The sequence below is a fragment of the Notechis scutatus genome, chromosome 2 (genome assembly GCF_049901735.1).
Source record: "Notechis scutatus isolate UNSWTSFEM ecotype Mainland chromosome 2, rNotScu1.2, whole genome shotgun sequence".
In the NCBI taxonomy this organism is placed as follows: Eukaryota; Metazoa; Chordata; class Lepidosauria; order Squamata; family Elapidae; genus Notechis; species Notechis scutatus.
The window spans coordinates 174,568,098-174,592,941 of NC_142010.1; the positions used below are offsets into that span (position 1 = coordinate 174,568,098).

The window sequence follows — 24,844 nt, forward strand, 5'->3', positions numbered from 1 at the left end:
TGTACACTTATCTGGAAGTAAGTGAATCAGAATCAACCTATCTTAAGCTTATATTTTTGAGGTGACAAATCCACCAAACTAGATTTTATTATTCTGGACCACTTGGTCAATCTTCTCCTGTTTTCTATTTTCATGAGCTCTAAACAAAACCTACCAACCTGTATAAGAAGCAAAGATAGCAGGATGCTTTTTGTTTTGATATTTGCTGTTTGCTTGATTGTTTTACTTCTATCTTAGATGTAAACAATGTATAAGGCTGTGTTGGGTTTTTCTTACAGGATGAGCTTTTGCCCCGTGCCAAGCAGTAACAAAAATTCAAGAATTTGACAAAAAAAAAATGTCCTAAGATCTTTTCCTTAATGTGGCAAACAGCCCTTGATAGCAAAAGACAATCATCTAGTATACACAATATCTTGTCCTACAAAGGATTAACCCTCTACCCAGTCGTGAGATTGGAAAAATGCAACCGCGATTCACAATCACAAGGCAGCACTTATTGATGCTCACCTTGATTCTGCTTGTAGTGTGCCTAATTTGCAGGCAGTAGAAGGGATTACAGAGGCATGTGAGTAGCAGTTAGAAAAGCATTCCTCACTATAGCGTTGTGCAAGTTGCTGTATTATTTGTCAATTCAAATTCCTTAAAAGATGTTAGAAAGAATTGTAAAGGAGAAAGCTTCAAGAAACAGCTTGCATTCTCCAAGTGTGTGAGATGATACTCCAAAGATGTGCTCCTTTATTGCACACAAATTTTAATTCATGGTGAGTGAACACAGTAAGTCTAACATTCTACTTAATCAACTCTAAATGCTACTTTGAAAATATCCTAGTAAAATCCAAAGCCCGGTTAGTTTTCCTGGTTAGTCAGCCATCCTTCCTGACTTTGTTATTTGTGTGGACTGATGTGCTTTCGTTTCTTCCGAACCTAAAAATGAATCAATCCACACATTAAATAACCTGAACTGAATCTCAGCTCATATTTTCCATGCATGCAGTATTTAGTCCAAGCGATTCTGTCTTGGCAGGTGAATGGCGTTCGTTTCATTGGTCTTATGAAAGGACGAGTTCTGATAACATGGGATGACAGCTGTGTGAATTCAAAGTAGGTCATTTTCAATAAATCCATCATTGTTGTCCTTTCATTCATTTTCCAGATAAAATACTATTAATTTAATAGCTATTTTTAATTTTGAACACTGTAATTGTTCTTTGTTTGCAAGCAACTAGCTGGAAAATTTCTTCCCTATCATAATTCTAACCTCCAGTATGGTTACATAAGGCGACAAAAACCTGGGCTGATGAATACTTCTCAGATCACCTTGACTTACATCTGTAGCACTAAAGAAGTTTGAATCGTATAATATAAGAAATGGCTTGTGCTGTTTGGGAGGAAAGACTTGAAATCTGTGCCTCTCATATTTTCCCCAATACTTTTAATTAGAGACAAAGCCACCTTCCACAAGTGAAAAAATTGAGAACGGAGCTGGAAGGGAGCTTGGAGGTCTTCTAGTCCAACCCCCTGCTCTAGCAGGAGATCCTATAGCATTTCAGACAAGTGACTGTCCAGTCTCTTCTTAAAAACCTCCAGTGATGAAGCACCCACAACTTCTGAAGGCAAGCGGTTCCACTGGTTAATTGTTCTCTCTATTAGGAAGTTTCTCCTTAATTCCAGGTTGCTTCTCTCCTTGATTTTTTCCGTCCATTGTTTCTTGTCCTACCTTCTGTTCCTTTGGAAAATAAATTGACCCCCTCCTCTTCGTGGCAGCCTCCCAAATACTGAAATACTGCTGTCATATCCCCCCTAATCCTTCTTTTCTCTAGAATGGCCAAACCCAAATCCTGCGATGGTTCTTCATATGTTTTAGTCTCCGGGCCCTTAATCATCTTAGTTGCTGTTCTCTGCACTTTTTCCAAAGTCTCAACAATTTTTTTGTAATGTGGTGACCAAAATTGGATGCAGGATTCCTGGTTTGGTCTCACTAAGGCTTTATAAAGCAGTAATAATACTTCACATGATTTTGATTCTATGCCTCTGTTTATGCAACCAAGGATTGTATTAACTTTTTTGGCTGCTGCCTGGTTGTATAAACAGACGCATATAATTTTTTTTAAAAAGGGTAAGAGCAGAATCTCTCAGAAGTCCTTGTCTTACAACCATCCATTTAGTAACCATTCAAAGTTACAACAGAACTGAAAAATGTGACTTATGACCATTTTTCACACTTATGACTGTTGCAGCATCCCATGGTCATGGGATCTGTGATGACCCAGAGTGTAACACAAATGTAACAAAGTCCAAAACATAAATAAATGCCTCCAACTTGGCCCCACTGTTCAAAAATTCTCAGTTGGAGATAAAACGTACTCATAAATAGTCTTCAAAAGAAAGCAATACAGTCCGAACTTAATGAGCAGATAGAGGTGAAAATAAAAACCAAAATTACAATGATGAAATTTCCACAACGGAACAGGAGAAGTATTTACCAAGTTCAAGGAGATAACAAAATACAGTCTGTTGGAAGGACGCCAACCAAGATAACCTCAAACCAAAATAAAACACGCTTTGTCTCCAGCGTTTGCCAGAACGCAGGTCCAAACTCTTATACAGTTGTCACAGCTGCAGCCCATGAAGAGGATCAAGGCCCTCTCGTCCTGAGTAGACCACGTCTCTCCCTTATCCTCTCCTCCCTGTGTGCCTAAGGATGGGGAGGGGATGGGCCTGGGTCCTCCTCTGACTGCTCAGCCGGCCCCTGCCCTTCCCCACCCTCCTCCACCACCTCTGGAGCCACACTCCCACTCCCAGTTGGCTGTTCCTCCTCTCCCTTAGGGTCAGTCTCCACCAGGGGCATGACAGGATCAAAATTTGGGCACTTGGCAACTGACATGTACTTATGATGACTGTAATCATGTGATTATCATTTGTAACCTCCCCAGCCATCTTCTGACAAGTAAAGTCAATGACGGAAGCCAGATTTGCTTAACATGCGCATGAATAACTTAACAGTTGCAGTGATTCACTTAGCAACGGTGACAAACTCACTTAACTACCACGTATAACAACCAAAATTTGGGGCTTAGTTGTGGTTGTAAGTCGAGGACTACCTATATTTCTCAACTTCGATAACTTTTGAGATGTGTGGACTTCAACTCTGAGAATTCCCCAGCCAGCCCACTATACTAAAGGAATGACTTTGGGATAGTTTAATCTTCCCCCATTTACCAGCAAAATTGATCAGTAGTTTTACTGTAATAGGAAAGTGGTGGCTCACAAAGTTAAGACACCGGGCTGACAATTGATAGACTCATGTTCAAGACCTCGGTGCTGCTGAAGAATGGGATGGATTCCATCACACCCTCCAGCTCCTGCCCACCCATCATTTCGAAAGCAGCACGAGTAGATCAATGGGTACCACTTTGGCGGGCAAGTTAACAAGGATATGAAAGGAGCGCCCAAGTAGGTGTCCCCTGAGCTACAGTGAAGTGACCATTCAATTCTTTCAAGCTAGAAACACTGGTGCTCCCGACAACCGTAGTAGTAATAATAGCAGTTTTAATATCTAACATGTATTTATCAATCTCAAAAGACAGCTCTTTGTCCAATGCATGAGAATAGATCTTTTTTTCAAAAAACATTTTTATTTTTTTTTGCAATTGGTACTGTACTGTGCAGGGACATATTCACCTTTTGGATTCTCCCCTTGTTGCTTTTTAAAAAACAGTATTTGAGAAAATACTTTCAAATTCTCTATAGTCTTTTCCTGGAAACCCTTTTACTTTGCAGAAAAAAATAAAAATAACCCTGTAACCCTTATGATAAATATGCATGTGTATTTTCACACAGATGTTTGAAAAAATTTGAAGTGATGTTTTCAGTGGATGGGAAAAAATATCACCAAATCAGTGTCAAGGACAGTATATTTACAATGTTAATCTACAGTCCAGGTAAAAAACAACACATTTCCTGCATTTTTTAAGGTGAAAAAAATGCAATTTCAATTTAAAACCTCAAGCATGCATTTGGAATTTAATTGGAAACTACAATTCTTTACTAAAACTATTTACAATGTTATTTATTATTACCACTGTATTTCCCGTTAAAACTATAATCATTAATATAAATTTGTTGATTTGGGAAGGAAAGCTTTTGTTTTAAGCCTTTTTCTAAATCAGGAAAATAGGTTTTTTTTTCAAACAGTGTCTTTAAGTTCTTCCCTAAAATTCTGTTCCAGGATTGCTGATCTAAGCATTCCTTAGATCCTTATTTAGCGAAATATGTAATGACACCTTCGCTTCCATCCATAATGTTTTGAAGTTCTCCATAGGCAGTTTATGAAAGAAAATATTTTTAAAGGGGTGGAATTCAAGGAAAATGATGACCATATGCATAAAGTATTATGTTTAAGTGTTTTATGTAAAATCTTAAATTGGTTTTTTGAACTGAAGGGAAGATGAATAAAATTTCTGCATGATATCTTCTGGAAGAAAGATTCTTAAATTTAAAGCGGGGAGCCTTGCGACCCACAGTTTTCAAATCTCAGATATCCTGTGCTTGATAGTCATTTAGAGTAGATCTTATATGAAAGGGGCCTGCCTGTTTCATGAAAAAAGGTTCCTACAGAGGAAATGTAGCCCCATCTACTATTGACATGTAACCCCAACAAATTTCCTACTCCACTTTGAAAGTCTCTTCAATTATATTGGAGTGCAAATCCAGATGCCTATATCGTTCAGATATTCTGTTCCACCGGTAACAAGTTTTCTTCATTATATGTTAATGCAGAAAATCATATTTAAAATATAAATGGATGGACCTATTGATTTCAGGAATTGTCAACACAAGATAAGAAGATTTGCAATTTCATTTATAACAGAATATTCTTAACGTGGATTAAAATTAAATGATCAGTCACAATTGTATTTATAGAAATATATTTCAGCCTGATCAGTCAATTTAGGAGTAACTCGTAAAGGAATTTAAATTTCACAATTTCTCATTTGTTGGGTTTTCTTTACAGGAACTACACTCGTGGGCTACTACAAAATCCGTGCTGTGGATTATTGGGACAGGCCAGGTCCATTTTCTGTGCCTATGTTCTACAGAGAACTATCTTAAAAAGAAGCAAAAATGTTCATCGGAAGTTATATTAGCTGGTATATCAGAAGTCACATATGGATGATTAAACTGCAAGTTGCAGGTAGCTTTTTATTACAGACAAACCATAACCTTTAAAAGGATGGTTTTCTTGTTCTTAACAAAATTCTTCTCCTTTTGTTCGCTCAGTTTTCTATTCTTCTTCCGCCAATAATATGGAGAGACTCCCAGGTCATTTTTAAGCACTCTCCTGGAATTACATCCAAGAAATTATGAGAACAAAGCAGAGCACTGCTCAACTTTGTTTTCTTCCCTAGACTGGCCTAGTTGACAACAAGAACGTCCAATTATTACCTGGAGTGAAATAATGATAATTTCAAGCTGCAGAATCTGCAGAATTGCACGAAACCAAGATGGATTTGTTAACCTTTCCTTAAAGCTACCACGTGAGTGTGTGCCACTTAGATTTCCATCCACAATATAATGGCCCAGGGATCCCCCACCCTTTGTTCGTGGCCCTGTGCCAGCCAAGGCCTGTTGGGAACCGGGCCGTGCAAGCATCAGGCAAGTGCATGAAGCTGCATTCATGCAAGCAGTATGTGTGAGAAACCACCCCTTTCCCCTCCCCACTAACACCACCACCACTGCCAATCCACAAAACTGAAAAGGTTGGGAACCGGAAAATGGCAACAGGAGATCAAATACATCAAATACTGTAATGTAGACGTCAAATACTGTAATGTTAGGGAGGCTGTAAAGGAGAAACTGATGCAATTATAGCATTGTCCTACTGACCGTAATACAGCTAATATATTAACAAAGCCTGTACCTGTGGACAAACACCAGGAATATGTTAAAGCATTTGGATTATCAGCTGTTCAGATTTAAATGGGAGGAGTGTTAAGGTAATGAAGATTTAAGAGCTGACCACCTGCTGTAAGGCTGCTATAAATGCTGATGCAATGAGAATGAGTCAGCAGGGCTACTGCCAATTTAAAATTGAGGATGGGTCAGCAGGGTTATTGCCACTTTAACAAGCTGTCTATATAAGGGCGGCCATGAGAGGGCGTTTTGCCATTGTAGTTCTCCATATAGAGTTCAAGATTGATTGATTGCCAGATATTTGCCTAACACGTGTATGTATGTATATAGCAGTCTTGTATATAAACTATTGTTAAAAGACGAAGCCTCTGTGTGCCGTGTTTTGCTCCTGGGTTGTCTCACAATAATAGTCACGCTGCAAACACTCTGACAATCGCTGTCATGGTGGGTTCATAGGAGAACATGAGTACTTATTCCCACAATGCAGTTCAGCTCAAAGAAGAGCTCCATCTTGAGCTTCTACTCAAGCCTTGGAATAAGGAAGTTTCCTCTGCCTCACCCACTTCATTCTTTTGTTCAAACTTGGCATAATTCAAACACATCACACCCTCACTTTTTTGCAACATAAGGCAGGAAGTAGAAGGAAAGAGTGGAAGGCAGCAGAAACTATGAACAGCCCAGCTTGAATACTTATGTAAGGAGAAACGTCCCTGTGAAGCTTGTTTTAAACAAGGATAACTTTAGCACAGGGATTGTATTTTCAATAAATATTTGTTTACCTGAAAAAGTTTACTTAGAAATGGGTGAGGCAACATATTCCGATTTTCCTGTCAGAATATTTTAAGAATGCCTTCCTAGAAAATGGATGCCATTCCAATAAATAAAGTGTGTTCAAAAAAGTCAAGGTGATGACTACAATAATGTGATCAAAGCTTTTGCATGTACATTGCAGAGCTTTGATTGCACTGTAATCATCATTATGAGCCACGGTGGCGCAGTGATTAGAGTACAGTACTGCAGACTACTTCTGCTGCCTGCTGGTTGCCTGTAATTTGGCAGTTCAAATCTCACCAGGCTCAAAGTTGACTCGGCTTTCCATCCTTCCGAGGTGGGTAAAATGATGACCCAGATTGTTGGGGGCAATATGCTGACTCTTAGAGTCAGCATAGAGTATATAAAATTGCTATTGCTTTTGGTATCATCTTGATTTTTTTGACCATGCCCTGCCACGATCATGGTTACCATCTTGGGTTTTTGACCACACCTGTGAATGTCCTTGAATTGTGCTCCACAGTATCAGCTTTATAGCTTAGAGATCTTCGACTAGGGCTAAAACTCTGAGTAGTACTGTGTTGAGACCATAAGCAAGGTGAGAAGTTTGAATCAGGCAATCTCAATTCAAATTTCATCCCAGTTACAAGCCTAATAGGTTTTCTTAAGTGACCCACTGCCAAATGGGTTTGTAAAGATTGCTAATTCTTTAAAAAAAATGCGGAAAAAAATTACTAATTTTTTGGTCATGGTGGGGAACAAAAGAAAGTCCAGAATTAAAGGCATCAGTCCAATAGACGTTTTTAACTTATATTTGAATATGTTAAGAAGAAACAGTGATGGTGCTCAATTTTTTTTTTGCACCTGCCAAGCATCCAAGGTTTGAAAGTTCAGAAATAACCTTTGCCTTCATTGGCAAAAAGATTTTTCATTTTGATTGTAGGAATTCAAATGTTCAGCTTTAATACTAAATGTAATTTTTTACTTAAATAAAGATTTTCTGTAAAAACAAAGTTGTATATATGCCTATATGGAAGTAATTGGGGATTTGCATGGCCTGGGCACGTTTTAGTTGAGGAAGTTATATCATCCAATTCTACTTCAGGCATGCTTGTTATACATAGAGCTTCAACCTGTTCCTGCCGTGACAAGTACACAAATCTTGTATTTTAAGTCAGCATCATTTCAAGCATGAAATGCTCAAGGAAGTGTTAAGCAGGAAAGTGGAGGTTTCTATACAACCACAAACAACCACAAGTTGTTTATACGTAGGAGTGCAGTCCTTTCCACTGTTTCTCAGGCAACCTCAGAATGGCTTCATTTGATGAATACAAAATAATAACAGTTTGCATATCTCAAATGGTCATCACTGGTTAAATAAGCCAGCCTACCTTCTTCATATCCTTATGTCTGAGTACAAGCCCAGTGGTTTTCATCGGAGAACGATTCCTATGTTTAGAGGATAGTCATTAAGTAATTAACAAGTCCATAAGGGTACAACAGGCTGGGCATTATGAAAACCTACCCCAATGAACTGAATATCTGAGTCTTCCCCTTCTCTGATATGGAAGATTTGGTGTTTTTCTCATCTTGCCTACCCATGCTATGCAAGCTAGTTTATGACTATTAAAATTATTTCAAAATCTCTTCTGAAGCCACAGTTGTGAATTTAGGCAGAAGGGCGGGGGGGGGGGGAGAAGACATTTCTGTTGACAAGAATGGTTAGATAGTGTGATTGACGTAGTGGGCGTGAATTTGGGCAGACTTGGGGACTTACTGGAGGATGGGGGGCCTGGCATGCTATGGTCCATGGGGGCGCGAAGAGCCAGATATCACTTAGTGACTGAGCAACAACAGAAATAGACAAGAAAGGTTCACAATGAGGTTTATTCATTCAAATAGATTATTCTCCTTATTCATACCATTGCTAATTCTTACATACAGTAGTTATAAATTACATTGCAGCATTAGAAAGACAATGCTTGTGACAATTTTTGTCCATACTTCCAAGACACTATACCAACAGGAATTGAAGAAAATGTTCCAAGGAATAAAGAGAAGGAGGAACTGCCTATTGTAAATAAGATGTGCTTTGACATCATCCATAAACTATGCCCTGCACATGTAGGACGTAAAATGGTTAATCTGTGAACAGCTGAGGGATTTGGAAATGGTGATAGGGAAGTTATACTTTTAAGGATCTTAATTTAAGCATGAGCTAATGAATGAAAGCAATGCCCCTTTTGACCAACCTCCAAAAACAAAAACAAAAAAACATAATTCAAACTTATAAAATAAATGTCTCCTTTGTCGAACATAATTTCCAAATCCTGCTGAGAAATTTGAGCCACGATACCAGATAATTTGCTAAATAATTAGACAAGCGCAGTAAGGAGTAAAGCTGAAGCCAGAACTGAAGAACCACCAATTGCTAAGAAAAACGTCATCTGTTGACTAAAACACACAAACAAGAAAGCCATGCTGTTCTCTTTCCTTGGTAAGCAGATACAGTGCGTGGTCTGCAGGATCTTTATTGAGAAGCTTCCTCAATTCTATATCTCTAGCAGAACAGGATATTGGAGATTGTCCATTTTGGGTGGAACTACACAAAGAATAGTGGAGGCCCCATAGAAAGCCTCCCTTTGCAATATCTAGGTTAATGTATTCTGTGAACTACAATTTTGAAATAGTTTGTCGTTCCAAATATAACTCTTGTGTATAATCCAAAGATGTTTTCAAAAGGCAACTGGACCTTCTTGTTTTGCTCAAAAACAACAACAACCTCCAGTTGCTTTTTGAAAGAAAGCACCTTTGGGACAACTATGACTTAGATGACTGAGAATCTCCATAAACATCTTGTGTATAACTGGTGCTTCTCTATTTAAATTAATAAGAATTAATAATGGAATTAATGCAGAAAAAGAAAAACTTGGCATAGGATTTTGAGAAAAGTTTGCAGTAGGAAAATTACATTCATAAGGCCTGTATCTTGCTGAAGGATTCAGTGCCATACTAGATAAGTATTTGCCCAAGAGAGGTTAAATTAAAATTAAAAGATAATTGAAAAAGGTCTAGTTTTTAAACTGATGCATCAGTTTATGCAAGAGTTCATACGAGAAATAATGTGCTGTATCCTTGAGCCAGTTTTCTTTCAAAAGTCTAAATACTAGAAATTAGCACTTAAAAGTGCTTTGGGGGGGAAATGATTTAAAGAATTTGTGAGGAACACGTTTGAGATGTTTACATTAGGCCTTTTACTCCATCTCTGGACTGGAGGAGTTTCGATTTAACAAGCCCCTGTGGAGACAAACAAAATAAACACCCTTTAGTGCCTGTAATGCAACAAAAAGTTGTTCAGATCATTTATTTACTTATTTCTATACATGAGAATTCCACAAGGCATTTTTTACATTCCTTATTTTTATCTATAGGAGAATCAATAAATACTACATCTGGGGTTCAGGCCATAAAATTAACTGGCAATAGCACAACTTTAATTCTGAAGTAGATTTAGTTTTATCTAAGAGATTCATTGCTAGATAAGATGACTGCAATCTCAAGCTTGAGACAGCTTTTTAAAAAATTCATAATTGCGATTGAACTAAATGTGGAAGGCTTTCTATATATAGTCTTCGCAGAAGCATTTTTATCATCTGTTGTTAGAGACCTTGGCTGAATCATCATGCTGTGGTGTGGTTTATTTAACCATAATTTATTAAACCACAATTTCTTAGATCCTATAGTGTAAGGTTCACACAACATGCCAAGCCAAACCAATTAAACAATATTATGAGGGGTCTTTGGTGACATTATCAGTGCTAACATTATGGTTTGGTGCAATTGTATCGATCATGCACCAGGAATTCTCATGATCTCAGAATCTGATGCCAGGGCTAGAATTGCCTAGAGCAGTGATGGTGAAGCTTTTCGGCATCGAGTGCCCAAACTGGAATGTGCATATATGGAGCTCCAGAAAACCGAAGACCAGCTGGCTGGGGCGCGCATGCCTGTTTTTTGGCCATTTGGGGGGCCATTCTCAGGCCATTTTTTGACCCATTTTTGGTCATTTTGGGGTCGTTTTTGGGCGTTTTCAGGCTGTTTTTTCAGGCTGTTTTTTCAGGCTGTTTTTGGCATGACAAACGGCTCGAAAAAGCCCCCAAAACGGCTCAAAATGGCCAAAAAACAGGCCATTTTTCAGACTGTTTTCCAGTGCTCCAGCACCCACCAGAAGAGCAGCTGGCGATGGTGCACATGCCTACTGAGAAGCCTCTGCATGCCACCTCTGGCACGCGGGCCATAGGTTCACCATCACGGGCCTAGACTGAAACAGCTTTCCCACATGCTTCCTTTCCATAGTCTATACCAAATTCGGTCTTTTGATAGATCAGTGCCCCGTGTTGCCCCACAGAAGTCAAATTCATGACTGGAGCCATAGGGCCTTTCCACATACCTGACTGTAGCACAGGCTGGAACAGGCCAGACATGCAGATTTCCTCCTGTTTCTGCTGCACGATTTTCTGAATGACAGGGGGAAGGCCCCGAGGGTTGCGGGAGAAAACAATGGCGTATCCATCATCACAGGACCCATCCTCCTTCACAGTGCGGCAAGCATAGGTGATGGCATAGTTATCATAATCTGTGTCAATCACCCAGTAATTATCACCTGGAATAAAAAAATCCAGTGTACATAATGAGTTCTGTTAACTATTGATTGTGTCAGAAACGAAAGAATCAGTATTAATTCAGGGACCCTATGTCCTTCCTGCATGTTTTTGTTCACACACACAAAAAAATCAGAATTTTGAAAAACCTTCCCGGGAGCGTAGGGCATAGACCTTGAAAAGACAAAGAGAACAGCTAACTACCCAGATTTGTCATTTGAGGGATTAATATCTTAATGTCTTCAAGTTGTTGCTCATCTTTCTTAACAAAGATAGAAAGCAGCAACAAGGAGAGAAGAAAAAGAAGTAGAGCGACATAATTTTTCTTGCTAGAAAATATGACAGTGTAGGTTTTCCCACCATTACTAAGATGTTTTTCAAGTCACGATGTCCGCCATTTGAAATGCACTCTAAAGCAGGGCTTCCTAATCTTGGCAACTTTAAGATGTGTAGACTTCAACTTCCAGAATTCCCCATCTAGCTGGGGAATTTTGGGAATTAAACTCCACATGTCTTAAAATTGCCAAAGTTTGGAAACCTCTAAATTTAATCTGCCTCATCACCAAGTTTCATTCTTAGTGGATTGTGTGACTTTGCTTTGAATTTAAACTGAATTTATTTTAGAATGTTCTTCTGGCATTACAGAAAGGAATCAGAAGTTTTTTAGAATTAGGACATAATTTTCTTTCTTACTGAAGCCATCTTGAATATTTTTTAAATAAAACAATGAGTCATACAATCAACAATAAATAGAGGGATATGCATACAAAGGATTAAGATAATGCCAGTAAGACTGCAAACACTCAAATGGATATATATGTGGAGATTCTCAGTCATCCAGATCATAGGTGTCTCAAAAGTGCTTCTTCTTCTTCAAGGGACTTCCGGTTTGAGCTTCGGTGACAGACCGAAACCTCGTCTCTCCGAGGCTTCGATCCGTGCTTGCCGCTGGAGCGCCCCGAGCTGGCTGATTTTGGGGCTAAGCCACCCCATAGAGGTGGTGAAGAGGGGGGAGACTGCCTGCAGGGTTGAGGAGAGCCGCATCTCTCCTCCCCAGCTGGCCATTACTCCCTTTCCCGAAAGCGGTTGCAGCGGTGGTCAGAAATGGCCACCACAAAGAAGAATTCAACCGGAAAAGAATGTGCAGGAGGAAGATAAGAAGAGAAAGTTTTGGTTGACCGGGTCAAACAGCAAAAGCAACAAATAAGGTACCCTGGAATTTAAACTTAACAACATTGTTCCCAAAGAAGATTTTGAAGCTGCGAAGGAGAGAGAGAAGGGAAAGGATTAGGGTTTTTTTCTTCCCTTCCTTACACTGACAGCTAATAGCTTAAGCAAGAAATTGAAAAAAAAATCCACTTTGACATTAATAGGCATCTAAGCTGAAAATAAAAGTCAAAGGGATAATAAAGATTTCTTGACATTTAAAAGTTTTTAAAAGCTGGAAAGGAGAAAAAAAGAATAGAAAGGATCTGGAAAAATGGAGGAGACTGCCTGGAATTAAGGAATGGAACTGTAATTAAAAGGAACTTACAGTGAAATTTTAACAAGATTCCTCAAAAATACATTTTAATGGAAACTTGGTAACAAAATAATAGAACCCAGGAAGAGAAACTGGAAAAAAAAGCAAGTAGAAACAGCCTTGGATTATTTGGATTACTTGGTGATTTTTGGTTTTTGCATCTAGATGACTAAAATTAACTGGGTGGTTGTTTAAAAGTTTTTAAAATGGTATCACTCTTAGAAGAACTGAAAATGGAACTTTAAAAATGGAAAGAAGATGCAGAAGAAGGAGAAGTTCTTTTGGCTTCGTGTTTCAATTCTTAGAAATGGAGACCTGGAACTATGAGAAGCAACAAGAAACGCTTGCAGAACAAGAAGATTGGGACAAAGAAGAAGCCATCTTTAATGATCAAATAATTTTAAGTGGGGGGAAGAAAAGGGGGAAAAGAGAGTGAAAGGTTTAAGATTAGAAAAAACAACCAAAAAGAAGAAGAACAATTTGAAAGATAAGTATAATATTAGAAAGCAACAGAAGAGGGGATTACAGATGAGAGAGTTAGAAGTAGAGAGACGAGGGGGTAAAAAGAGGAGGGAGAAGAAGAGGGGGAAGAAGGCAAGGAAAAGAAGTTGTAAAAGACATAAACAAGAAATGGAGAAACAGGGAAAAGATATAAGGATTGTAACCATAAGTTTGTTTAGAGATAATGGGTGAAAATTTAATTGTAAAAGGGATTCTGCAAAGGTACGTAAGATAGCTTTGTTATATTACAAATAGAAATAACTTTAGAAAATATGATGATGGATAAAATATTTATTGTAATGCAGTGGGATGTATGCTAATAAATAAATGAATTTAAATGATTGAGAGAATTAAAAGGGAACATTTTTAATTATTAGTAATGATTTATAAAAATATAAGTGAGAAATATGGGGAAAAAAGAATTAACTATGGAAAGTTTATAAGTCTTCCCAAGGAAGTATGATATTCAATTGAAAAGAAATGTGAAAGATGTTAAGATTTTAATGCATATTAATGATAGAATTGAATTGGAATGGAATGTGTTTTATTTACATATATATATATAATTTTTTCTTTATAAGAATATAGTGTCTATTTTAAGAATGTACCAAGCAGAATTCGATTGGAAGTTATGTATTATATTGAATGCTATAATCTTAAAGCTATACATTGAAGCTTAAATAAGAGCTTGAATGGATAAAATTAAAGGATATAAAGGTGTCATACTCTTAATTGGTAACTACAGGGAAAATTTTGCTTAATAAGAAAAGATAATGTGAAATTGTAACAGGACTGACAAAAGTACAAATATAATGATTTGAATTGAGATAATTAAAACAAAGTTGAGAAAAATGGTAATAAGATATGGAATAGAATATAAAAATGAGCATGAAATTGAGTTTTGTGTCTGTATGAAGAAGTGATAACCTGGGACCATGCTATTTTCAAAAAAGATGTTTTATTTGTATTTTGTTTTTGTGAAAACCCAAATAAAATTTTCAAAAACAAAAAAAAGTGCTTCTTCAAAAGGCAACTGGATTGGTTTATCCTTGAGGAAGAAGAACCTCAAGGAAAAAAATGTTCTTCCTCAAGGAAAAAACAGTCAAGTTGCCTTTTGAAAAAGCACCTTGGAGTCTCAAATGGATATAATTTTGGATTTTAAGCACCATTTCAGAATATTCTGATATATGTAAGATGACATGAATGTATGGCACATAGTTTTTCCCATACATTCTTGGCCATAAACTTAGAGGAAAAGCAAAAAAAATAAATGGCTGGAAACAGGTAGCGTAGGGATGCCTAAAATTATGCACAACATAGTGAAATTAAATAGAAGTGTCTCTTCCTCTCTCATTCTGGAGTCATCTAATGAAACAGTGAGAAATTCAGAACTTCCTTTTTTTCTCTCTCTTTGCAACACCTAATTGAACTATAGAATTCTCTACCAGAAGGTAAAATAATAGTCATTAAAGATATGACATGTTAATGGCATACAATGCAGTCAATGTGTTTGACCTGTTAATGGCATATACAATGCAATCAAATGTATTTACTCCATTGTCAGAGATAATAATGTCCTTTTCTAGGTGAGAAATGATATAAATAACTTGATGATTAGGCAAGATAGATTGTAAAAAGAAGAGAAATAAATAAATTTATAATTGTACCAATAACTATTGTAAAGAAAATTGGAAACAACTCCTTGGTACCTTTTTTTTTAATTTTCTATTTTTCTTTTTATTTCTTTCACTGTTAGCTTTCTCTTTGATTTCTCCTTTTTCTTTCTTACTTTATATTGGCTTGTGTTAGTTTTTAACTTCACTTTAAAAAGTTTGAATGACAATTATTTTTAAAAAGATAGGTAGGAAAATGATGTTGCGCTCATGCTCTGCTTAAAAACTGAAAGGAAAAAAAACTGACCTCCACTTGACAAATAGCTTGCCAGGCCTTGGTAATTCATGAACATTTTGCCTGGTGTGGTGGGGTCAGGTACCGAATATTGAGCAGCCATATCGGCACAAATCATCCAGAATCTGAAACAAAAAGATACCAAAATTAAATTTTTCCTATGTAGCTAACATTTTGCTCTTTTGCCTGGAATATACTATGCTTGCATCCTGTCCTGATGCCAGTACAGTACTGTTTATTACAGTAAATACATACTGGAGAATTCAGGAGTTGAAGTCCACACGCCTTAAACTTTCTGAGATTTAGAAAGACTGGTTTATTAAGATGATAGCTCCAAGCCATATACCATGTCATGCCAAGTACAACTTGCTTGTCTCACATCTGCTCTGCATTAGTTGTTCCTTGTTCTTCATGCAACTTGTACAACAAACTGAGAGTCTACATTTCCACAAAAATGCTAAATTTTGCAATTTTTAATCTTGGTTGGGATTGTTGTGGCTTAGTTAGTATGACGCATAAAACCTAAGTTATTCTGTGATTTTCTGGTTTGTCATATTGAGTAAATTCAGGAAGCACTGAAATGAACCACCGCAGTTGTTAAATTAGTAACACAATTGTTCAACGAATCTGGCCTACCCATTGATTTTGCTTGCCAGAAGGTTGCTAAAGGTGATCACATGACCCCAGGACAATGGAACCTGACTAAGTAGGAGTCAGTTGCCAAGCATCTGAATTTTGATCATGTGACCATGGGGATGCTGCAACAGTCATAAGTGTGAAAAATGGTTCATAAGTCACTTTTTTCAGTGCCGCTTTAACTTTGAGTGGTCCCTTTTTTGAGTGAAACTGTTGTATGTTGAAGACTACCTAGATTAGTGACAACAGACAACCGAATTGACACACACTAATCACTCCTAGATGATCTAAACCAGGGGTGTCCAACCTTGGCAACTTTAAGACTTGTGGACTTCAACTCCCAGAATTCCTCAGCCAGCTTTGCTGGCTGAGGAATTCTGGGAGTTGAAGTCCACAAGTCTTAAAGTTGCCAAGGTTGGACACCCCTGTTCTAAACATATAGTGTAATTTTCAGCAACTGTAACTTGGTGCCCTCTATAATATCCTTTGGATTTACAATTCCCAACACCGTTGATGGTTAACTCTGCAGTTTAAGACTTTGATCACCAAATCGTCTGGAAGACCTCATTTTACTTATTTGCAGTCTTCACAATGCCTGAATTCACATATTGTGTGGTTAAGGCACCAGGTGGAAAACAGGAGACCCATCCTCACCCCCCCACACACAACCCCGCACCTCGAGGCATAAAAAGCTTGCTGGGTGACTTTGGGCCAGTCACTCACTCTCCATCCAACTCACCTCGCAGGGTTGTTATTGTGGGGAAAACAGAAGAAGGAAGGAGTACTAGGCATATTTGCCACCTTGAGTTATTTATTAAAAAAAACAGTAAATAAGGATAAGAATCCGATGAATAAATAAATAAATAATAACATAGGTTGCTTAACCTAAGAACCGCGGTGGCACAATGGTTAGAATGCAGCATTGCAGGCTACTTCTGCTGACTGCCGGCTGCCAGTTCGAGCATCACCAGGCTCAAGGTTGACTCAGCCTTCCATCCTTCCGAGGTCAGTAAAATGAGGACCCAGATTGTTGGGGGGCAATAGGCTGGCTCTGCAAACCGCTTAGAGAGGTCTGTAAAGCACTGCAAAGCGGTATATAAGTCTGAGTGCTATTGTTATTGCTTGGCTTGCCCCAATCTTGCTGGGTGAAACAAGTCATCGTGATTTGTGAGTCGTGGGTTACTTTTGTGCAAACTCAGTGTTATTCAATGAGCCAGGGCTATATGAGCCAGGGCTTCCACTTCGTGACTTCCACATCAGAGTCCCTGGGCATCTTGATCACAAAAATGTAATTCCGCATAAAACGAACAAGTGCCTAATGATACACAGAAATGCTAGCTATTCATATGCAGCTGCAGCTTACCCAAAAAGCTTCATTCTGCCTTTGGAAGACGCAGTCATAGTCCCATCCTCCTCAATGGTGTATTCAGCTGAGATATTATCCTGTAAAAACAATCCTTCTGGGTCTTTCTTGGCCAGAGCATACCATTTACCTGCATACTAAAATACACACATACAAAAAAAATAGGTAAGGACAGTGAATACATCTTCACAATGAACACTGCACAAGACATGACTAAAGTTAAAGTATTAACTGGATCTGAAGAAAAGATGGAGATACTCTTGCAAACTGATTGCCTATGAGTCCTTAATTTAAACACAGATCTTAAACCGTTGACTAATTTGGATACAGTGAACCCCACTACTCTCTCCTGAATCTGTCTGAATAGTTGGAAGTTGGGTCTAGTGATTAAGGTGCCAGTCTAGAAACCAGGAGACTGAATTCCACTCCTACCTCAGCATAAAAGCCAGTTGGGTGACTTTGGGCCAGTACAACTCTTGGCCCAACACACCTCCCAGGATTGTTGTTGTGGGGACAATAGGAGGAGGGAAGGATATTAGAAATTTGTTTGCTGCCTTGAGTTATTTATAAAAACATATACTTTATAAAGGTAGAATATAAATACATGGAGATTAATAAAAGCTGAAAGCTATTCAAACAGAAGAATCAAGTAACAATCTATTTCTTACAATAAAAATTAGCTGCAGCTAATGAAGGGAATCAGGGCCCTTTTCTCCCCCGTGACCCATGTAACTCATGTTGCTCCCTTATCCGTTCCTCCCTGCGTGCCCTAGGATGAAGAGGGGGCAGACCTGGGTCTTATTCTGAATGCCCAGCTGGACTGTGCCTTCCCCAGTTTCCTCCGCAGCCACTGGAGCAACACTCCCACTCCCTGTCAGCTGCTCGACCTCCCCCTCAGAATCAGATTCCAAGAGGGGCATGACACACATTAAGAAAATCATTGATATAAAGGACCAATTAATAATGGAAACAAACTGTTGAAGAAATACAGTTCTTGTTTTCCTCATGGGAGGTGATCCACCAGACACTGAATTGGGGAATTTGTACCCATATAGATTTATTGAATTATGTCTCCCATCATACCTCACTATTGGCATATGGGTTGGGGCTGCTGAGAATATAATTCAGCAAGAACTGGACAGACACAGATTAACCAATCTGTCATTTATTTACGTGAGACACTTTGTCCCAGTGTTTTGGATTCAATGGCCCAAAGCCCCCCTGCACTTCTTAGGTTTTGCTTGGAAGAGCCTCTGAGTTGACAGCTGCTTCTTTGGGCTGGGAAATTAAATCGAGTCAGGCATACTTAAAACTTAAATAGGAACCACCGAGAAATATTAAAGAGTGTGGAATAGACTGGGAAGTTAATCTGGGTCCAGGCTAACCAAGGAACCATCCCACCCCAATAGGACTGGCCTTCAAAAAAAGGCATGCTGTGGACCTCATCAGTCAAGGAATTTTGACTGGTGAGACCCAGAGGAGAAGAGCCTGGGTCATGGTTCCTTCCCTTTGAAACATTGTACCCTCACCTCCCCAAGGTGAGATCCATACCCACCCTTCTGACCTTCTTTAAGGATCTGAAGACCTGCCAGTTGGCCTGGGGGGGTCCAACAGGGTGCATTACACTGGAATTGGTTGACAGGTTAAGAGAAGACCCCCACCTCTCCTTATGTGTAGCATTCCCTCTTCCTCCTCAACCTTTAATTGTAAATTATTATTGTTATTTATTGTGTAATGTTTTACCGACTTTTAATGTTTGTAAGCCATCCAGAGTTGCCTCAAGGCGAGATAGGCAGCACAAAAATCATGGAGGAATGGAATGGAATGGAATGGAATGGAATGGAGTGGAGTGGAGTGGAGTGGAGTGGAGGAGTGAGTGAATAAATGAATGAATAATTTTCAAAAAAACAACACAACCAAACAACCAAGAGAAAGCAATGTGACACTGCTCTCATATTATTGTCAAAAAAAAACCCAATATGGACCCTGACTGCTATGAAATCAGCAAGAGTAGAGCTGGATTTGAAGGAGATTTTAGGTTGTTTTGCCTGCCTTGGTGATCACTCTCCTTCCTAAATTAGCTGCAGGAGGGGCATGAAACAGATACAGCAGATCATTTCTCACCCCATCCCAGATACTGTACAGCATACGTATTTCCTGAGCCAAAACTATAAAACGAAGAGGAATAAGACTGACTTCCAAATACTGCGGGTTCCCAGGAGCAAAGTAAGTTGAGATTTAAAAAAACAAAATCAAAACTGACTCTGCTAAGAGTGACACATTTTAGACACCAATGTCCTACCTGTCAATGAATACTTCAGCTTCAACCATAACAACACAAGAGCACACAATAGATACAAACTCAAAGTTAACCGCACCAAACTTGATTGCAGGAAATATGACTTCAGCAATAGAGTGGTCAATGTCTGGAATACTCTACCCGACTCTGTAGTTTCTTCCCCAAACCCCAAAAACTTTAACCTTAGACTGTCTACTATTGACCTCACCCCTTTCCTAAGAGGTCTGTAGGGGCGTGCATAAGCGCACCAACGTGCCTACCGTCCCTGTCCTATTGTTTCTCTTATTCTTCTTTTATTTTTCTTATATTTCATGTATTCACAACTATGTATACACTTATACTTATTATCTTGTAAACAATTGGCAAATCAAATAAATAAATAAATAAATAAACAAGTCCGGTTCATGCACACAAAGTTATGTGGACTTCAACTAATGATTTTAATTCAATCCACATGCTCTTTGCCCTTGATATTAGAAAGTGTTCGTAGTTACCCGTTTGGGGTCAAAGTCTTCCTTCACAGTAAATGAATCCACCACACATGAAGTCTGTCCCATGCAATCATTAATCATGAAGATCAGGGTCATCAGGAGGGTGTAGTGATTGTATTTCATTCTGTAAAAGCAACAGAATTCAGCCCAGATTAAAAAGACAGCTATATCCACCATAATGTCTCATTTTTATTTACTTGGTTACCGGCATTCATCTTCTAGTACAGAGGTCTCCAAACTTGGCAACTTTAAGACTTGTGGATTTCAACTCCCAGAATTCTCCAGCCAGCTGATCAAATCCTAACCCTAACCCAGCTGGCTGGATAATTCTGGAGTTGAAGTCCACAAGTCTTAAAGTTGCCAAGTTTGGGGACCCCTGTTCTAGTATTTCACTACTAAAGATTCTTCCCTCACTTTGAGTTCAAAGTCAGGGCATACATTCCTACTACAAGTAATCTCTGAGATATGGTCACAAGTGAATAAACTGGAGTTGAATCTGAGGTCAAGTCACAGAACAAGATGGGCATTAAGCAACTCAAAAGGCCAAATAATTAGACTGAGTGTTCCTAACTAATGACCCAATTAAAGAACCTTTCAATCAATCCCTCTAGCTCAGACTTTCAAAACATTTTGGGAGGGTTGCCCTTGAAGGGATATGATAATAACCACAATAAAACCAAAAGAAAAAAAAGGCAAAGTCAGCACAAAATTGTGACTGTGAGAAGGGCAAATGCAATATTTAATATAAAGGGAAATTAAAGCCTGATTGAAGAAAGACTATATTAGCTCAATTAATATGATAAATTGATTATTAATTAATAATTATCTATGCATGTAATAATGTCCCCCTTGGGCCACATTCAATAGTATAACATGGCAGCAACTTTCAGGGGGTATACCCTATATATTTCTGGTTATTCAGCTCAACTTGATTGCAAGAACTATGATGAAAATGATTGAGGGGCTATAATGAGAGGGCTATATTTTTTAGGGCTATAATGAGAGAACAAAGCCTTTTTAGGGCTATAATGAGACCTTGTAAATCATAGGTTGTCCTAAACATACCTCTGACATTAATTACTTCCCCTTGTGGTGGAATACTTCACCTGGACCATTAACATCCCCCCCCCAACTTTCCATATGCATACATTAAATATGCACTGATAGAGTAAATCCTTTTGCCATTGTCCATGCTCTTCTCTTACAGTTCCCCTTTGAATAATTTTATGGCTGCAATCTTATTCTTTCTTTTGTATCCATTGAAGCTTTTTCTAACTTAGCTTTTCCAAAGAGGCCTGCTACCCTCTACCATCCCAGAATTGTAATTGTTGAGATTGATGGTTGCTGAAATACCAGCGTAGAGAATTGCTTGAATGCAAAAGACAGCAGGTTATTATCTCCCCAGTTAATATCTGCTTATGATCACAGATGTCATTTATCTTTTGGGCTTTCTAAAGCAAAATGGTGCCAGTCTTCCCTGGATCTGATTAATTTACACCTGCTTCCAAATCACCTGTTCCTTTCTCCAATGTGGTTGTTTCCGACACCTTCGCAGCCTATTCACTCAAAAGACAACTCTGAGATTTTAAAACTCACCGTTAATCAATATTCATTGTCTCAAGAGTTAAAACAAAACAGCGAGAAAAGGCCTGTTTTTCAAAAGACCTGTTGAACCACAGCACTTCAAACTGATGGAGAGGGATCGCTTGTCAAATGCAACGTCTTGCAAAATTATCAGTCCTGTGCATCTCAAACTACTAATTAGCTAATTACTTATGAATCTAGATCAGGAAGTGTACCATATTGCAATCAACATTTGGGATGCTCTCTTTTAAGTGATTCTCAGAGGGCTCCATTAAACTAGATAAGGTATCACATAACTTTTCTTGGGTTGCCTCTGACTTTTTGCAATGGTTTATTGAAAATGAGAATAGCAGTGCCTTTTGGTTGGTTTTGATCTCTGAGCAAGGTCTAGTTTCTGGCCCTCCTAGTTGCAAAGACTAAATGTGTGTGTTTTCTTGTGTTATGTGATGTTGTGAAGTAACAAATCAATCAGTCTGCCCCGCTGAAAGCCTACTTTACACATAAGACACAATGTTCTTAAATCTATTGTCCAAATGGGGGAGAATTCACACACAGCTCTCCCAAAACTAGAGTTCCTATATGTTGCTTCAAATGATAAAGTTTTTTTTAAAAAAGATTTTAGTTCTCTCACAACTGAAACTTTACAGAAAGCAAAATCTAAAGCCTCACTTCAGTTGTTATCTAAACCAGCGGTTGCCAATCGGTGGGCCGTGGCCCACTGGTGGTCCACAAGAAAATTTTGGTGGTCCACAGAGAAATGTCACCCCCAGAGCACCCCCCAAAGCAATTGATCCAGGCTGCGCAGGAACACAAGGCTGCACCGCCCACATGGCCCACAGAATGTGGCTGCCTTGGAGGGGGTGGGGGTGTGTGAGGGACCTCTGTGTGTGTGTGAGAGAGAGAGAGAGAGAGGGAGAGAGAGAGGGAGAGAGAGAGAACATCACCACCAGCCCTCCGAGGTTAGATCAGATCTCTCTCTCTCTCCCTCCCACTGAGAATGGAGCTGAAAAGCAGGTTAGGAATGTGGCTGTGGGGGGTGGGGGGTGAGGGACCACTCTGTGTGTGTGTGTGTGAGAGAGAGAGACAGAGACAGAGACAGAGACAGAGAGACAGAGAGAGATCTAACCTTGGAGGGCTGGTGGTGATGTTCTCTCTCTCTCTCTCTCTCTCTCCAACATCAGCAAGCCACCCCATCAGTCAAAATTCATATTAGTGGTCCGTGAGATTTAAAATTATAAGTTTGGTGGTCCCTGAGGTCCAAAAGGTTGGCAACCCCTGATCTAGACTACAACATGCAATCTCCTTCTTTAGATGTTACCACCAGTATTACAGTAACTCCCAGCAGACTTTCCATCTATCCAGTCTTGAAAACATTTAGGATTGCAAAATAATATGACGTCCTCCGGATCAATGTTTCCAACTTTGAGATGTCTGGACTTCAACTCCCGGCATTCCTTAGCCAGCATACTGGCTGGGGAATTCTGGGAGTTTGCCTATACAACTTAAAGTTGCCAAGGTTGAAAAAGCCCATTCAGCAAGGGTCAAGGTGATGATATAAGCAGATGGTGGCTTCTTACCCAACAATTTATTAAAAGCAGAGAATAACCCCTACCTGAACTTGGCTAATCTTGAAAAAGTTAAGCAGGCTCAGAGCTAATTAATAGCTGGATGTGAGACTGCTAGGAAATTTGAGGTCTGTAGGCTAAGAAGATGAAAAAAAAGATAACTTTGAAGAAAGTAATCGAAAACCACTTCTATAATAAGAAACCCTAAGAAACCCCCCCTGGATGTGTTCATAAAATCATCATGAATTGAGCTCATTTTTGAGCTCAACTCATGATTATTATTTTTTTTGGCATAGTAATTCAGTTCCTTTAATATTTTACTGAGACAATCTTGGGCCATCTTGCAAAATTATCAGCACTGTTCATCCCAAACTACTAATTAGCTAATTACTTATGAATCTAGATCAGGAAGTGTACCATATTGCAATCGACATTTGGGATGCTGTCTTATAAATGATTCTCAGAGGGGTCCCTTAAGGTATCATGTAACTTTTCTTGAGTTGCCTCTGACTTTTTGCAATGGTTTATTGAAAATGAGAATAGCAGTGCCTTTTGGTTGGTTTTGATCTCTGAGCAAGGTCTAGTTTCCGGCCCTCCTAGTTGCAAAGACTAAATGTGTGTGTTTTCTCATGTTATGTGATGTTGTGAAGTAATAAATCAAACAGTCTGCCCTGCTGAAAGCCTACTTGACACATAAGATGCAATGTTCTTAAATCTATTGTCCAAATGGGGGAGAATTCACACACAGCTTTCCCAAAACTAGAGTTCCTATATGTTGCACACTGGAAGTCCTGACTCTATCTGCAGTATTTATCTGCTTAGAATGAACTGATTTAAGCTGGCGAGATCTTTCTTTTCTAATAAGGTTTGACGTCTTTGTTATCCCCAGAATAGCTGAAAACCTTCATGGGCCTACATATGTTCTAGGCCTAACTCATGAAACAGAGAACAAAACTCTTTTAGGCATTTATCCATCAATCCAGCTATCTGATCCCTGTCTCATGAAAGCAATAAAGAGAGACCTCTTTAAGATTACATTAATATCTGCTAACAAGGAACATGGCATTTCTTTCAAATAACTGAATAAGCAAACAAAAACAGACTTTCTAAACAAACTTTCTGAAAAACCTACCTTGATATCTTGTTGGAGCTTCTCAAATTCATTGCAAATAATTCTGGCTCTTGTAGCACTATAGATGACTCGGCTGTTCCTTGCCTTTAAATAAGGAAGCTTGCAAAGACTCTAATTGGATGTTTATCTTTTGAATCTGAATAAGGTGCTTAACTGTGAATTATCCATTATGTAAAAACCACCATCTGTAATCTTTGTACTGGACTGTCCACCTTCAATTCTCAATCCACGCATCTTTTACGTAACAGAAGATACCATCCCAACCCCAAAACCTTTAGAACCAAAAAAATATTTGTCATTTCAGCCTTTATGAAACATTCAGCCAGTTAAATGTGCAGAAGTCAATTTTAAAACTGCACCACAAGATCTGGGTTAGGTTAAACATATTTTTTCCAGCTAAGCCCAGGCCAACTTAGCTTTTGCAAAATATTTAATACCAATGAGGTTCTTTATGCCATTTTAATCCCTTCTTGCCAAAAGCAATACAGAAATTCTTTG

At 38.7% G+C, this 24,844-nt stretch overlaps 2 protein-coding genes and 1 long non-coding RNA gene across 5 annotated transcripts in view; 2 read left to right on the forward strand and 1 right to left on the reverse strand.

The window, feature by feature from the left end:
- The window catches only part of IDUA (alpha-L-iduronidase), a 58,658-nt gene extending 50,467 nt beyond the window's left edge, over positions 1-8,191 (forward strand). For both annotated transcript variants that reach the window (XM_087957442.1, XM_026672990.2), the window contains 3 exons: positions 1,025-1,101; positions 3,841-3,941; positions 5,015-8,191. In XM_087957442.1, the coding sequence (XP_087813568.1) occupies positions 1,025-1,101; positions 3,841-3,941; positions 5,015-5,112 (276 nt within the window). In that variant the 3' untranslated portion in view covers positions 5,113-8,191. The remainder of the gene's footprint in view (positions 1-1,024; positions 1,102-3,840; positions 3,942-5,014) is intronic.
- LOC113415451 (purpurin-like) lies at positions 8,102-24,481 on the reverse strand. Of its 2 annotated transcripts, none has more exons than XM_087957444.1 (6): positions 24,347-24,481; positions 20,069-20,189; positions 17,276-17,412; positions 15,289-15,401; positions 11,135-11,347; positions 8,102-8,133 (listed from the first exon to the last, which is right to left on the reverse strand). In XM_087957444.1, the coding sequence occupies exons 1-6, from the start codon at positions 24,376-24,378 to the stop codon at positions 8,117-8,119; spliced, it is 633 nt and encodes a 210-aa protein (XP_087813570.1). In that variant the 5' UTR covers positions 24,379-24,481; the 3' UTR covers positions 8,102-8,116. The 2 variants fall into 2 exon arrangements, with proteins under 2 accessions (XP_087813570.1, XP_087813571.1); XM_087957445.1 differs by lacking the exon at positions 8,102-8,133 and adding an exon at positions 8,553-9,981.
- Positions 17,436-20,167, forward strand: LOC148132415 (uncharacterized). The gene is made up of 2 exons (XR_015747974.1): positions 17,436-19,570; positions 19,971-20,167. It is a non-coding gene; the product is annotated as an uncharacterized LOC148132415 (long non-coding RNA).
- Positions 24,482-24,844: the final 363 nt, after the last annotated feature.

Coding starts and splice junctions, on each gene's coding strand:
- LOC113415451 (XM_087957444.1), bottom strand. CDS start 24,378: ATGAATTTGAGAAGCTCCAACAAGATATCAAG. Junction 17,413..20,068: donor AAGACTTTGACCCCAAACGG/GTAACTACGAAC, acceptor TGTGTATTTTAG/TATGCAGGTAAATGGTATGC. Junction 15,402..17,275: donor GGCAGAATGAAGCTTTTTGG/GTAAGCTGCAGC, acceptor TTTTTGTTTCAG/ATTCTGGATGATTTGTGCCG.